Here is a 15,736-nt window from a genome sequence, read left to right on the forward strand (position 1 = left end):
CCTTATGATCATTGACACCTTCCGCTTCATTAACTGACCCAATATGTTGATGTCCATTTGTTGCCAGGAGCTCCAAGACTTCACCTTCTCAAGTTGGTTCTCTAATTATGTGCTTGAAGTAATTTTTGGACAAGACATTCAGAATAATGTTTCTGGCACCATTTTTGATAGCCTGCCTCTTCCAATCTATATCTGGCAGGTTCAAGTCATCCCTTATTACAATGGCATGATCAGGAGAGTTATTAACAATATTTTGGAAGTTCTCTCTGAAGCACTCTACCACTACAGCTCCTGACGCAGGTGGGCTATAAAGGCATCCAGTTACCATCCTTTGATCCTTAACTTCACCCAGATTAATTCACATTCAGAAGCCGTGGTGACCTCACTAGATGTTACTGAATTCTTTACTGCAAGAAATACGCCACTTCCATTGGTGAATAAGCTATCCTTACGATAAATACTCCGGACGAACTTAGGATTTCATTGCTATTCACTTGTGGTTTCAACCAACTTTCTGTTCCTAATACTATCTGTGTATTATAACCTTTAATAAGCAGTTTTAATTCTGGGACCTTTCCTTGGCACTCCAGCAGGTTACTAATATTATATTAATCTTTTTTATTTCTGATCCACAAGGCCAAGCATTCTCAGAGAATTTGTGGCTTATGTATCTTTGAGTTTGGCAGGCACTTACTCCTCAACCCTAGTAGCCGCTTGTTGGATTTAGTACACGACTGACCTAATAAGGGGAACCTTACGGTTCCCCACTCGATAACGGAGGTTGAGAAATTCACATCCAGTACCATCAGAGGATCATCTGAGCCTCTTGCTTAGATCTACCACTGAACCCCAAACCAGAGGACCGACGTCAACCTTGTGTTGAGGTAGGGTGCTACAAATAGTGAGATTCGCCTGAACCCTGTGTGTGATGCTAGTTGCTTTCATTAATGCAGCCATCTGCTGAAATGAACTGAGAATGGCCTCAGAACCTAAATAGAACCACAGGCGTCATTAATGCCTACATATGTGACTATTTTACAGCCAGTTGCACCGATTGCACTCGCTAGCCGCCTGCACGGCTTCTTCCACATCTTGGACGAGATCCCTAGCAAATATACCGACAGCATTACCTGCCTACTGTTGGAGCTCTCAAGTACTATCATACCCACCCACTGAATTTGTCTAGACTGGGCAGGAAAATTGGCCGCCGGCACAACGGGAAGGCATCCCATGCTGGCTCAGAAATATTACCAACACTGGATGTGATGTATGAACCCACCATTGTGTGCCATTCACATTCAAGTGAAGATGGACTGATCAGATGTTGTGCATCAGAAGATGCAGTGACAATCAGATCACCAAGGGGTTCCAGTGGCATCGAGGTGTCACAGTTCTTGTCACTTGTGCTCCAGTGTCACCACAGCTTTGAGCAATAACAAGAAGCCTATCGACCATGGCCAGTGCACTTTTCAACTGTTTATGGACAGCAGCCAATTCTCCTTGTGTCTGCTCACTTCTAGCACAGTCCCTATCCATATTGGACTGCATAAAAATAAAATAACAATAAACTTAACAAAATCTCAAGAAATACAAACAAAGCAATCAGGAGTAACCAAGAAAGTATAGACTACCACAAAAGAAAAGCGACTTTGGCGCTACAGAGGATGATATTTATGCAAAATATGAAAGGTTCTTATCTATGCAAAATATAAACAAGGAGAATAAAGAAACACTAAAATTTGCTCTGCAGCCTTCTCACTATAGCCTAAGATCACTAGATCTGCAAGCACATAAAACGGAAATAAATTCATCTACTGAAATGGATGTATCAACAGTTACTTTTTACTAGAAACTTTATTTAACACAAAAGCTGCTGCAAGAAATAAATATGCAAACTCTTTCACACTGATCCAAACTATACACTGTCCTTAGCATGAGATTTAAATGGAGTCACCTTATTTGGCACTTCAGACAGCAGAGAGCTACCCGAGGCAGTCATCTCTACTAAGACTGTCATTACTGCTTGCAGTGGTGTGATTTGGTACTAATGGATTACATCAGTCAATTTTTTTCCATTTTTCAATAAAATTACTCTTTGACTAAGAGTGTAAGATGTAAGAATAGGTTTGTATTACTGCTCAAGGTTATTAAGTCCATTTAGAAACAAGCTGTTCTTTCCTCTGTCACAGTTGGTGAGGTCACCATCGGTGTATTTATTTACACTTCACATTCCGTATGACCAAACTGAGGAGCAAATCTCCAAGGTCATGGAACTTGTCAGTATGTGAAATTACAACATAAAAGCAATAACAGATAATAATAAAATGTTTGTGAACCCAAAAATGCCAAGCCATAAGTTTCAGTAAACACAGTCAACAATATAATGTAAGAATCAGCTTAATTTTTCAAGAAACTCCTCAACAGAATAGAAGGAGTGACCCATGAGAAAACTCTTCAATTTCGATTTGAAAGCACGTGGATTACTGCTAAGATGTTTGAATTCTTGTGGTAGCTTATTGAAAATGGTTGCAGCAGTGAACTGCACACCTTTCTGCACAAGAGTGACGGAAGTCTGATCCAAATCCAGGTTGGATTTATGCCAAGCATTAACTGAGTGAATGCTGCTTATTCTTGGGAATGAGCTGATATTGTTAACAAGAAACGGCAGTAAAGAACATATATATTGAGAGACCAGTGTCAAAATACCCAGGGTAGTGAACGGGGTCAACAAGAGGTTCATGATCTTAACACCACTAATTGCCTGAACCACCACCCGTTTCCGAGCCAAAAATATTCTTTTAAAATTGGAAGAGTTACCCCAAAATATAATACCATACAATACAAGCAAAGAAAAAAGAAAGGCAAAGTAGACTAATTTTCGTGTCAGACGATCACTTACTTCAGATGCCATTTGAATAGTAAAAATGGCAGCATTAAGTCTTCGAACAAGGTCCTGAACATGGATGTTCCACGACAGTTTACTGTCTACTGAACACCTAGAAATTTGAACTTTTCAGTTTCACTAATCGTGTGCCCATCCTGTGAAATTAAAACATCAGGTTTTGTTGAATTATGTGTTAGAAACTGTAAAAACTGAGCCTTACTGTGGTTTAACATTAGTTTATTTTTTACAAGCCATGAAACCAAGCCAGTGTTGCACATAACATCCTTTACTACCAAGCTAGTGCCATCAGCAAACAGAAATATTTTGGAGTTACCCATAATACTAGAGGACATGTCATGTATAAAAAAAAATGAGGAACAGGAGTGGCCCCAACACTGATCCCTGGGGCACACCCCATTTGACCATACTCTGCTAATACCCCACATCACAGCCATTCTCAACACTGTCTGTTATTAAAGTAAGAGGGGAGCCAATTGTGAGCTACTCCCCCCATATTCTGTAATGGTCCAACTTCTGGAGCAATATTTGGTGATCAACACAATCAAACACCTTAGTTAAATAAAAAAAATATGCCTAGTGTTTGAAACCTTTTCTTTAAACCATCCAGTACATCATAGAGAGAAGAGAATATAGCATTTTCAGTCGTTAAATAATGTCAAAATCCAAACTGTACATTCGTTAGCAAATTATGTGATGTAAAATGATCAACTATGCTTATATACACAGCCTATTCAATAACTGTAGCAAACACTGATGGCATAGAAATAGGTCTAAAATTGTGTACATTATCTCTCTCTCCCATTTTATAAAGTGACCTTTCTACTGAGTGCTTTAATCGTTCAGGAAACTGACCATTAAGGATGTGACTAAGTACAGGCCTAACATATGGAGCACAGTACTTTAATATTCCACTAGTCACTCCATCATATCCATGCGAGTCCTTAGTCTTCAGTGATTTAATTATTGACTCAATCTCCCCCTTGTCAGTATCACAGAGGAGTATTTCAAACATCAGTCTCGAAAAGGCACTTCCCAAGAGAGTTGTATGATTCCCTGTAAAAACTAAATTTTTATTTAATTCTCCAGCAATGCTCAGAAAATAATTGTTAAATACTGTACATATATTTGATTTATCAGTAACAGAAATATTTTTACTACAAACTGACTTTATATCATCGACCTTGTGCTGCTGACCAGACACTTCCTTCACAACTGACCATATGGTTTTAATTTTATCCTGTGAATTAGATTCTCTATTTGCACACCACATACACTCTGCCTTCCTAATAACATTTTAAGCACCTTACAATACTGTTTGTAATGGACAACTGTAGCTTGGTTGTGACTAATTCTAACATTTTGATATAATTCCCACTTTGTTCTACATGATATCTTTATCCCATGAGTCAGCCACCCAGGCTGCCTTTTACTGCTGGTACCCTGTTCAGAATGTTGTAATGGAAAGCAACTCTCAAAGAGTATGAGGAATATGTTAAGGAAAGCATTACATTTGTCATCTATGTTATCGGCATTATAAACATCCTCCTACTCTTGTTCCTTGACGAGTTTAAAAAAAAAATCACAAGTTTGTAATTACATGTGACATTTGTTTGAGTAAAAAAGGCTTTTAGTGTTAGTTAGTGCAAACAACAACAATTAGAAGTTTAGTTTCATTACATTCAACTGCTCCTGCATAACATTTAGATATCTGTTCGGTGCAGTGCCGTGATACGTCTGTGCTGGTTTTTTACGTACTGGATACTCTGCCACCCCGAAAGGAACTCCTTGAAAAACAGCCATCTAATCTGTATCCTGGTAAAGCAAGCCTCTGAATTGTCAAATTATTTATGTGGTGCTCCGATATACCAATAATTTCAGAGCCAACATCCATAAGCAGGGAATCAGCGATCATAAAGCGGTTATTGCATCGATGATTTCAGCCGTATATAGAAATATTAAAAAAGGTAGGAAGATTTTTCTGTTTAGCAAAAGTGATAAAAAGCAGATTTCAGAGTACCTGACAGCTCAACACAAAAGTTTTGTCTCAAGTACAGATAGTGTTGAGGATCAGTGGACAAAGTTCAAAACCATCGTACAATACGTGTTAGATGAGTATGTGCGAAGCAAGGTCATAAGAGATGGAAAAGAGCCACCATGGTACAACAACTGAGTTAGAAAACTGCTGCGGAAGCAAAGGGAACTTCACAGCAAGCATAAACACAGCCAAAGCCTTGCAGACAAACAAAAATTACGCAAAGCGAAATGTAGTGTGAGGAGGGCTATGCGAGAGTCGTTCAATGAATTTGAAAGTAAAGTTCAGAAAATCCTAAGAAATTTTGGTCTTATGTCAAAGTGGTAGGTGGATCAAAACAAAATGTCCAGACACTCTGTGACCAAAATGGTACTTAAACAGAGAATGACAGACTAAAGGCTGAAATACTAAATGTCTTTTTCCAAAGTTGTTTCACAGAGGAAGACTGCACTGTAGTTCCTTCTCTAGATTGTCGCACAGATGACAAAATGGTAGATATTGAAATAGACGACAGAGGGATAGAGAAACAATTAAAATCACTCAAAAGAGGAAAGGCCGCTGGACCTGATGGGATACCAGTTCGATTTTACACAGAGTACGCGAAGGAACTTGCCCCCCTTCTTGCAGCGGTGTACTGTAGGTCTCTAGAAGAGCGTAGCGTTCCAAAGGATTGGAAAAGGGCACAGGTCATCCCCGTTTTCAAGACGGGACGTTGAACAGATGTGCAGAACTATAGACCTATATCTCTAACGTCGATCAGTTGTAGAATTTTGGAACACGTATTATGTTCGAGAATAATGACTTTTCTGGAGACTAGAAATCTACTCTGTAGGAATCAGCATGGGTTTCGAAAAAGACAATCGTGTGAAACCCAGCTCGCGCTATTCGTCCACGAGACTCAGAGGGCCATACACTCGGGTTCCCAGGTAGATACCATGTTTCTTGACTTCCGCAAGGCGTTCTATACAGTTCCCCACAGTCGTTTAATGAGCAAAGTAAGAGCATATGGACTATCAGACCAATTGTGTGATTGGATTGAAGAGTTCCTAGATAACAGAACGCAGCATGTCATTCTCAATGGAGAGAAGTCTTCCGAAGTAAGAGTGATTTCAGGTGTGCCGCAGGGGAGTGTCGTAGTACCGTTGCTATTCACAATATACATAAATGACCTTGTGGATGACATCGGAAGTTCACTGAGGCTTTATGCAGATGATGCTGTGGTATATCGAGAGGTTGTAACAATGGAAAATTGTCCTGAAATGCAGGAGGATCTGCAGCGAGTTGACGCATGGTGCAGGGAATGGCAATTGGATCTCAATGTAGACAAGTGTAATGTGCTGTGAATACATAGAGAGAAAGATCCCTTATCATTTAGCTACAATATAGCAGGTCAGCAACTGGTAGCAGTTAATTCCATAAATTATCTGGGAGTAGGCATTAGGAGTGATTTAAAATGGAATGATCATATAAAGTTGATCGTCGGTAAAGCAGATGCCAGACTGAAATTCATTGGAGGAATCCTAAGGAAATGCAATCCGAAAACAAAGGAAGTAGGATACAGTACGCTTATTCGCCCACTGCTTGAATACTGCTCAGCAGTGTGGGATCCATACCAGATAGGGTTGATAGAAGAGAGAGAGAAGATCCAACGGAGAGCAGCACGCTTCGTTACAGGATCATTTAGTAATCGCAAAAGCATTACGGAGATGATAGATAAACTCCAGTGGAAGACTGTGCAGGAGAGACGCTCAGTAGCTTGGTACGGGCTTTTGTTGAAGTTTCGAGAACATATGTTCACTGAGGAGTCAAGTAGTATATTGCTCCCTCCTACATATATCTCGCGAAGACACCATGAGGATGAAATCAGAGAGAGTAGAGCCCACACAGAGGCATACCGACAATCCTTCTTTCCACGAACAATACGAGACTGGAATAGAAGGGAGAACCGATAGAGGTACTCATGGTACCCTCCGCCACACACCGTCAGGTGGTTTTCGGAGTATGGATGTAGATGTAGATGTAGAAGCAGTTCACTTTCTTTATTTCCAATACCCCTTATATTTGTATGAAATATGCTAATTCCTTCTCTACTTGGAAACATGATGTCCTCTGAAGGTGATTCCTTAGTTATAAGGACTTCCTTTAAGCGGGTATACATATCAACTGACTTCAGCCTAATAAAAGGTGCAGCTCTAACACCAACTGCTACAGGAATTTTTCCATGAGTGACCCCCCACCCCCCACCCCCACCCCACCCCACTACATTGTCATAAGCTTTGCCAGCCTCCCCTTCACTTACCTATTGAAATGCCGACCATGCCCAGTGAAACCCTATCTACTGATAGACTCAAGTGGCACCACTGCAATGTGACCCATGCCCTCTGCCATCAGTGCCTTCTCCAGCCCCATGTTAACGCATGTAACATCCTCATTAAGATGAATTCTATCATGACACTGAAACAGTTGCATGAAATGAACATCACTGCCACCAGTTTGAGTAGTTATCTTTACCATGTCATCACCTACATCATATTCCCCATCCCTGTCAAGGCTATTCCCTGCTCCTACCCACTATCACTACCTGATATTCTTTCGTAAAATTCCTTCATACCTCCCCTATGCTGTCAGTCACCTGAGCCAACCCTGCACTAGGCTTCACAATGCTGATGACCTGGTAATCAATCCCCAACACTTCCTGCAACTGCTGGCCCACACCTCTTCTGTCTGAACTACCTAGCAGCAGAACCTTCTTCTTTCTGTTCGACTTTGCAACTGACTTAGGCCTCCTAACTGCTGAGAACTGCTGCATGTTTCCTACACCTACACCTACAAGAGGCTCCTCTCCACTAAACTCCAACAGTTGGTCAAACCTATTGCATATACACAAAGTACAACTATCTGAATACCTCTTCCTCCTAGCTGCCTTCTTGCCAACTGCCAGTTCCCATTCCCCAGCACCCTTCACCCTCCTCAACTTACCTAGTTCCTCCTTTGTGTATTGAAACTGTACCTGAAGGGCACATCTTATTCTACTGCTCCTCTGTCAACTTATTTCTACTACAGATTCTGTATTCCCAGGAAAGGATCTCACTAGAGTGCCCACTGGCTTCCCCACTGCATTCCCATCAATAAAATACTTTGACCAAATCCCACATCGTAACCCACTACTCACAAACCTATGACAGCGTCGACACTTCTTACCCATGGTAAAATTTTACAATTACTGAAAAAATCTAAATGCCTATGTTACCTAAGTTCAGTTACACTAGTAGAACTATTTATAGAACTGACAATAGCAGTCTCTAAATTATCTCTCTAGTAAGACAGCAACAACTTCTATTAAACTACTAAACCACAATTAATACCAATATCAGCAAAACTTCACAAAATGTATTAGCTAAAACCAAAAATTCAAGCCGCCACTGGAACACTCAACAAAGTTAAAACATTGAATGAAAATTTTACTGAAATATTTCACCAGAAACAATAAGAAACATCAGCTGAAAACTAGAGGATGAATTTTCTAAACGACTTCAACACACAGAAAACTCTAAAAAAACACAGCAAGTGGACATTTTCAAAAGTTTATTAAATCGTTATTTCATCACAAACAGCACAAAACACTGTTGAAAATTATAAAATTTAATAATTGATAACAGTGCACAAACAACTTTGTCAGTTCTTAGCAGTTATGGTGATAAATACTATTTACATTGAATGTTAGCAAGCAGACATGGAGAGATGTACAAGTATGTGTGTGAATATCACACAAAACAGTTTTAAATAGTGTATTATGTAAATTAGATGACATTTTATTATGTATAGTTTTGGTTAAATTTTTCTATACTTTTAATCAAGCTTCTCATGACATTTGGCAAGTTCTGCTTTTTGTATGGTAAGCCCTCCATAGAGTTATCACATGTAATTGTTCTCTTGTTTCCAAAGGTATTTTCAGTTGGAAAACATGTTCACAGGAAATCAGTCCAGTATGCTCATGGTATTTCCCATTATGATGCCCACATAAGAGTAATGAGATTCTTTTCTTCTGGTGTTTGGACAGATATTTGCGATATCTTTTTTGCAAAGTCTAGCTGGAGTCAGCCCAATCAAATATTACTCATCACAAGCCCATTGCTGATGGAAAGCATTGATTTCTTTCCATTTATGAAAAAAAATATTTTTAAAGCAGAATTTCACATACCCAGTCAGTAGACCAGTCCCAGGTTAGTCTAGTATGATGTTCATTTTATCAGCATCTATTAACAGCAGTTCTAAAACACGAAGAATAAACAGTAATCCAGCAGTGACTGATCAGCATGCTGGCCCATGCTGACTGCTACTGCCATGCAGCAGCATTGCCCAAACACTGCTGGAGTACTGTTTTTGTTTTTTATTTTAAAATCCCTGTTAATACATATTGGTAAAATGAATAATTCACTAGTCTAATTTGGGACCGCTCTGTGAAATGGACATGTAAAATTCCGGTTTAAAAATAAATTTGTTCATAATGCTAAACAGACCAACACTTTCTTTCGACACTGGGCGTCACATGAAAGACATAATGAACAGTTGCAGTATTTATTTGGGGTGAATCCAGGTACACATTACAAAAACAAAATTGCAGCCATCTGCCGAAACACTAGAGAAAATGTGTGTGATGACTCTCAGGGGGGACGCTGTGTGTGTGTGTGTGTGTGTGTGTGTGTGTGTGTGTGTGTGTGTGTGTGTGTGTGTGTTTGTTATAGTTTGGTCTTGACCATCAATTGCTTAGACTATTCCACCAAGCTAATTTGAGTTGCTGTCTCCCTTGGTCATGTAAAATTACAATTTGTACAGCATTTTTTGTATAATGAGAACAAAAATTACATTTACTGTTGATGTTGGATTCCATATAAAACATGACTCTTGACAACTCTCAGGAGGGACTTCAGTGCATAGCTCCGAATTTTATCTGAAATATACTATGTGCAGAAAGATGAGAATCTTTGTATCATAAATAAGTTTAAGGTAAAGGTTTTGAAAGCTAGTTTCTAATCTGCTTTCCATTCAACAGAAAACTTTCAACAGCAATTGTGAAGAGAGGAACTTTGAGGAAGGGAACAGTTTTAGTGGCTGGTACAGCATGGGCTAAAGTAAGAGCTATGTTTGATGACCAGGGAAAGCCAGTGCATGAAGCGCCACCATCAGCACCAGTAGAAGTCTTGGGCTGGAGGGAACTTCCATCAGCTGGGGATGAAATTCTTGAAGTTGAGACTGAGGTAAATATTTTATTCATGGTGTCATTGAATATTTGTACCAAAAGTTCTAGTCTGTATATCTAATTGCTTAAAGCCTTCTACAAATATGAAGGCACAGAAGATGTAGAGTATCAATTGCTTCACATCACACAGATAATATTTATCAGAGATACAACTCACTGTGACTTTAATTTGAGAACTCTTTATACTAGTAAAACATGAGATTTCAGTTAACTCTCACCTTTCTTCAAAAGATAATCACTAGGGAACAGATATTTAAAGAAAACGTCTGTGACAGAGTATAAGTCAGTGAAATATTATTAAGAATTAATTATTCAACCACAGATAACAAGACAGAATTTACACTGAATTTTAGTATTACACAGTAGCTTTTGAGCTCTGCCTTTTTTCTAGTAAAAAAATACACACACACACACACACACACACACACACACACACAAATGTACACTCCCACGGCTGTGGTGTGACTGATTATTGGTTATCAATTACAGAAAGCAATTACCTGGACTGATGAAGATTTAGCCTTTGAAAGTGGAATGAGTGTGGGCTGGATGTGGTTGGCTAGGAAAATTGGGAAAGAGATGGTGGGTTTGGTATCAGGAGGACACTGGAGAAGGTAGTGTTCCATGGGCATGGGAGGATATTGGTGTACAATGACGTTGCATCCACAGTGACCAACAAGGAATCTGGTGGTAATGAGATAGGAACTGTGGAGTGGCAGTGACGGAAGTGAGCTTTGTCTTCAGTGTAGGATGGTAGGTTATGGTCATTAGTATAGAGGTGTTGGACAATGAAGGCAGAGGTTCATTCTGTGGGAGCATTGTACCCAACCCCAATGGGACATCCAGCATGGTGACCTATGGGATTGCATTTTTGGAGGATAAGGAGTAGGTAAAAGGTAGAAGTGTGGAGTTAGTGGTGTAAGGAGGGAGGTGAATTCAGGTGTCAGGATTTGGGATGGATCTAAGACCTAGAGGAGCTGTTGGAGGTCATGTTTCGACTTTCAGGATGGGATCATGGTTGTAAGATTTATATACAGAGGTGTTGGAAAGTTGGCAGAGACCCTTGGCCAAATAGTCACTGCGATTCATGACCACTGTTGTGGAGCCTTTGACTGTGGGGTGGATTGATTCTCAGAATATGGATAACTGTTTTTTTCCATAGGAGCAATGTTGGTCTCACTGGGGAGGGATTTAGGAAAGGAAGGCAATCCCACGTCAGAAGTGAGGAATTCCTGAAAGATTACCAGGGGAGGTGATTGGTTGGAAGAGAAGGAGATTGGAAATGTTTTAAACGTGGTCCTGTGTAGGAGTTTGATTGCCTGTTGTAAGTGGGATACGTGGCAAAATAATGTTTCCACACCAGAGAAGTAATAAATGAAAGAAGGTTCTTTAAAAGTCCAGCATTGTTGAACTAAGCTTTGGGCCAAAGATCTGGTATTTAGAAAGGACTGAGACTTGTACAGGGGTCTGAGTTTTGGCATACACCATACGGTGTGGGTGTTCAGGAGCATGCGTTTCATGGAGGGTGGAGGAAGTTTTGGGTGATGTGTAAGGCAGAATAGGGCAACAAGACATTGTCAGGAAGTTGTGTGGGGTTGAAGAGGGGGGGGGGGGGGGTTCAGATGAGAATGGTAGTCTCTTTCTTGGCAATATGTAACACAAAGCAGGCGTAAGACACAAATAGCTGTGACAGCTTGCTCAGCTGGTTGTGGGAATGCTGTTCCAGCTGTTGAAGGACAAGAGTTTCTATTGCAGTGGTGGCCTTCAGGAAGTTTGGTCACATAGTAAAAGGACTTTTCAAAAGAAGTAGAGGCTGTCAAGTAAGATTTGATCTCGGATTGTGTGATAACAAAGGACCAGACTGGTGAGGATGAGGGACTGAACAAACCTTCAAGTTGTGGTAGGACGGGTGACAGTCTTAGGTGCCAATTTTAATGGTAATGCAGTAAGGTGGGATACCATGTGCCAGATGAGACTTTGGAAAGGGGATGTGTGAAAGGTGTTTTCTTAAGAGACTAGACTGAAAGGAAGAAAACTTCTACAGTTGACTTGTCAGTCGTTACTTATTTTTCCACAACCCATACTCATGATATCCATTAGCTTGTTGAATATATTGTACCAATTAAGCAAGAAGCTTTTTACCACATTCAGTTTGTCTGTACAAATGCTAGATACCCATATCGTATACAGATTTACGTAAAGACCCAAAAAATGGATATTGTTGTTTTTTTGTTTTTTTTTGTACCACGATACTTAGGTGTGCTTTGTCCCTCCTGTTGCAAGTGATCCATCTTAACCATATATGTGCACAGTTGCCTTACTGTCACCAGTGAACCCCACCCCTCATCAATAAACAACAGAGACCTATTGTCAGTAAACTTAATCACATGTTAAAGAGGCAAACCTGGTCATACGTAGTGAGGTAAGGGACTGGAGTTCCATGCTGCCTCCCAGATTTTGGTTTCTCATAGTTTTCCAAAATCACTTATGACAAAGACTGAAATGATACTTTTTGAAAAGATCATAGATTATTCCTCATCTTGCTTCCAAGCTATACTATCTCTGATGGTCTCACCACAGACAGAACTTGTCCTTATTTCTCCAACTGTGCTCTAATATTCTTTGTGGTCGTGGTTTGTCTGTAAAGAAACATTATTTTCGTAACATCCACCTGACAGTAAACCAGTTGTTATAGAAGGATTTGAGTTTATATTATGCTACTATTTTCATGTTTTATTTACAAACAATTATACTTGTATCTTAAGGCCACCAGACCACAGATTGGTACAGTTTCGTGGTGACACCGTTACTGTGTAGTTGGATGGTGATTCTGAATCTTCCATTCAATTTTTTTCTCATTTATCCACCGAAAATTGATCTGCATTGAGATGCGTCATATTTTTCCACATTAATGTGCTCCTCATCAAGGATTGTCTTAAGACGTCTGTTGTAACACCCCAGTGATTTAATTTTGGTAATATTATATATAGATATATTTTTCCCATGTGGAATGTTTCCCTCTCTCTCTCTCTCTCTCTCTCTCTCTCTCTATATATATATATATATATATATATATATATATATATATATATATATATATATATAAACAAAGATGATGTGACTTACCAAATGAAAGTGCTGGCAGGTCGAGAGACACACAAACATACACACAAAATTCAAGCTTTCGCAACAAACTGTTGCCTCATCAGGAAAGAGGGAAGGAGAGGGAAAGACGAAAGGATGTGGGTTTTAAGGGAGAGGGTAAGGAGTCATTCCAATCCCGGGAGCGGAAAGACTTACCTTAGGGGGAAAAAAGGATGGGTATACACTCGCACACACACACATATCCATCCACACATATACAGACACAAGCAGACATATTTAAAGACAAAGAGTTTGGGCAGAGATGTCAGTTGAGGCAGAAGTGCAGAGGCAAAGATGTTGTTGAATGACAGGTGAGGTATGAGTGGCGGCAACTTGAAATTAGCGGACATTGAGGCCTGGTGGATAATGGGAAGAGAGGATATATTGAAGAGCAAGTTCCCATCTCCGGAGTTCGGATAGGTTGGTGTTAGTGGGAAGTATCCAGATAACCCGGACGGTGTAACACTGTGCCAAGATGTGCTGGCCATGCACCAAGGCGTGTTTAGCCACAGGGTGATCCTCATTACCAACAAACACTGTCTGCCTGTGTCCATTCATGCGAATAGACAGTTTGTTGCTGGTCATTCCCACATAGAATGCGTCACAGTGTAGGCAGGTCAGTTGGTAGATCACGTGGGTGCTTTCACACGTGGCTCTGCCTTTGATCGTGTACACCTTCCGGGTTACAGGACTGGAGTAGGTGGTGGTGGGAGGGTGCATGGGACAGGTTTTACACCGGGGGCGGTTACAAGGGTAGGAGCCAGAGGGTAGGGAAGGTGGTTTGGGGATTTCATAGGGATGAACTAAGAGGTTACGAAGGTTAGGTGGACGGCGGAAAGACACTCTTGGTGGAGTGGGGAGGATTTCATGAAGGATGGATCTCATTTCTGGGCAGGATTTGAGGAAGTCATATCCCTGCTGGAGAGCCACATTCAGAATCTGATCCAGTCCCGGAAAGTATCCTGTCACAAGTGGGGCACTTTTGTGGTTCTTCTGTGGGAGGTTCTGGGTTTGAGAGGATGAGGAAGTGGCTCTGGTTATTTGCTTCTGTACCAGGTCGGGAAGGTAGTTGCAGGATGCGAAAGCTGTTGTCAGGTTGTTGGTGTAATGCTTCAGGGATTCCGGACTGGAGCAGATTCGTTTGCCACGAAGACCTAGGCTGTAGGGGAGGGACCGTTTGATGTGGAATAGGTGGCAGCTGTCGTAATGGAGGTACTGTTGCTTGTTGGTGGGTTTGATTTGGACGGACGTGTGAAGCTGGCCATTGGACAGGTGGAGGTCAACATCAAGGAAAGTGGCATGGGATTTGGAGTAGGACCAGGTGAATCTGATGGAACCAAAGGAGTTGAGGTTGGAGAGGAAATTCTGGAGTTCTTCTTCACTGTGAGTCCAGATCATGAAGATGTCATCAATAAATCTGTACCAAACTTTGGGTTGGCAGGCCTGGGTAACCAAGAAGGCTTCCTCTAAGCGACCCATGAGTAGGTTGGCGTACGAAGGGGCCATCCTGGTACCCATGGCTGTTCCCTTTAATTGTTGGTATGTCTGGCCTTCAAAAGTGAAGAAGTTGTGGGTCAGGATGAAGCTGGCTAAGGTAATGAGGAAAGAGGTTTTAGGTAGGGTGGCAGGTGATCGGCGTGAAAGGAAGTGCTCCATCGCAGCAAGGCCCTGGACGTGCGGGATATTTGTGTATAAGGAAGTGGCATCAATGGTTACAATGATGGTTTCTGGGGGTAACGGATTGGGTAAGGATTCCAGGCGTTCGAGAAAGTGGTTGGTGTCTTTGATGAAGGATGGGAGACTGCACGTAATGGGTTGAAGGTGTTGATCTACGTAGGCAGAGATACGTTCTGTGGGGGCTTGGTAACCAGCTACAATGGGACGGCCAGGATGATTGGGTTTGTGAATTTTAGGAAGAATGTAGAAGGTAGGGGTGCAGGGTGTCGGTGGGGTCAGGAGGTTGATGGAGTCAGGTGAAAGGTTTTGTAGGGGGCCTAAGGTTCTGAGGATTCCCTGAAGCTCCGCCTGGACATCAGGAATGGGATTACCTTGGCAAACTTTGTATGTGGTGTTGTCTGAAAGCTGACGCAGTCCCTCAGCCACATACTCCCGACGATCAAGTACCACGGTCGTGGAACCCTTGTCCGCCGGAAGAATGATGATGGACCGGTCAGCCTTCAGATCACGGATAGCCTGGGCTTCAGCAGTGGTGATGTTGGGAGTAGGATTAAGGTTTTTTAAGAAGGATTGAGAGGCAAGGCTGGAAGTCAGAAATTCCTGGAAGGTTTGGAGAGGGTGATTTTGAGGAAGAGGAGGTGGGTCCCGCTGTGACGGAGGACGGAACTGTTCCAGGCAGGGTTCAATTTGGATAGTGTCTTGGGGAGTTGGATCATTA

At 41.2% G+C, this 15,736-nt stretch overlaps 1 protein-coding gene across 1 annotated transcript in view; it reads left to right on the forward strand.

The window, feature by feature from the left end:
• Positions 1-15,736, forward strand: part of LOC126466530 (translation initiation factor IF-2, mitochondrial) — an 88,309-nt gene that overhangs the window by 35,231 nt on the left and 37,342 nt on the right. Inside the window, exon 9 of the mRNA XM_050096393.1 lies at positions 9,991-10,195. Within this exon, the coding sequence (XP_049952350.1) occupies positions 9,991-10,195 (205 nt within the window). The remainder of the gene's footprint in view (positions 1-9,990; positions 10,196-15,736) is intronic.

Source organism: Schistocerca serialis, chromosome 1 (assembly GCF_023864345.2).
Source record: "Schistocerca serialis cubense isolate TAMUIC-IGC-003099 chromosome 1, iqSchSeri2.2, whole genome shotgun sequence".
NCBI lineage: Eukaryota > Metazoa > Arthropoda > Insecta > Orthoptera > Acrididae > Schistocerca > Schistocerca serialis.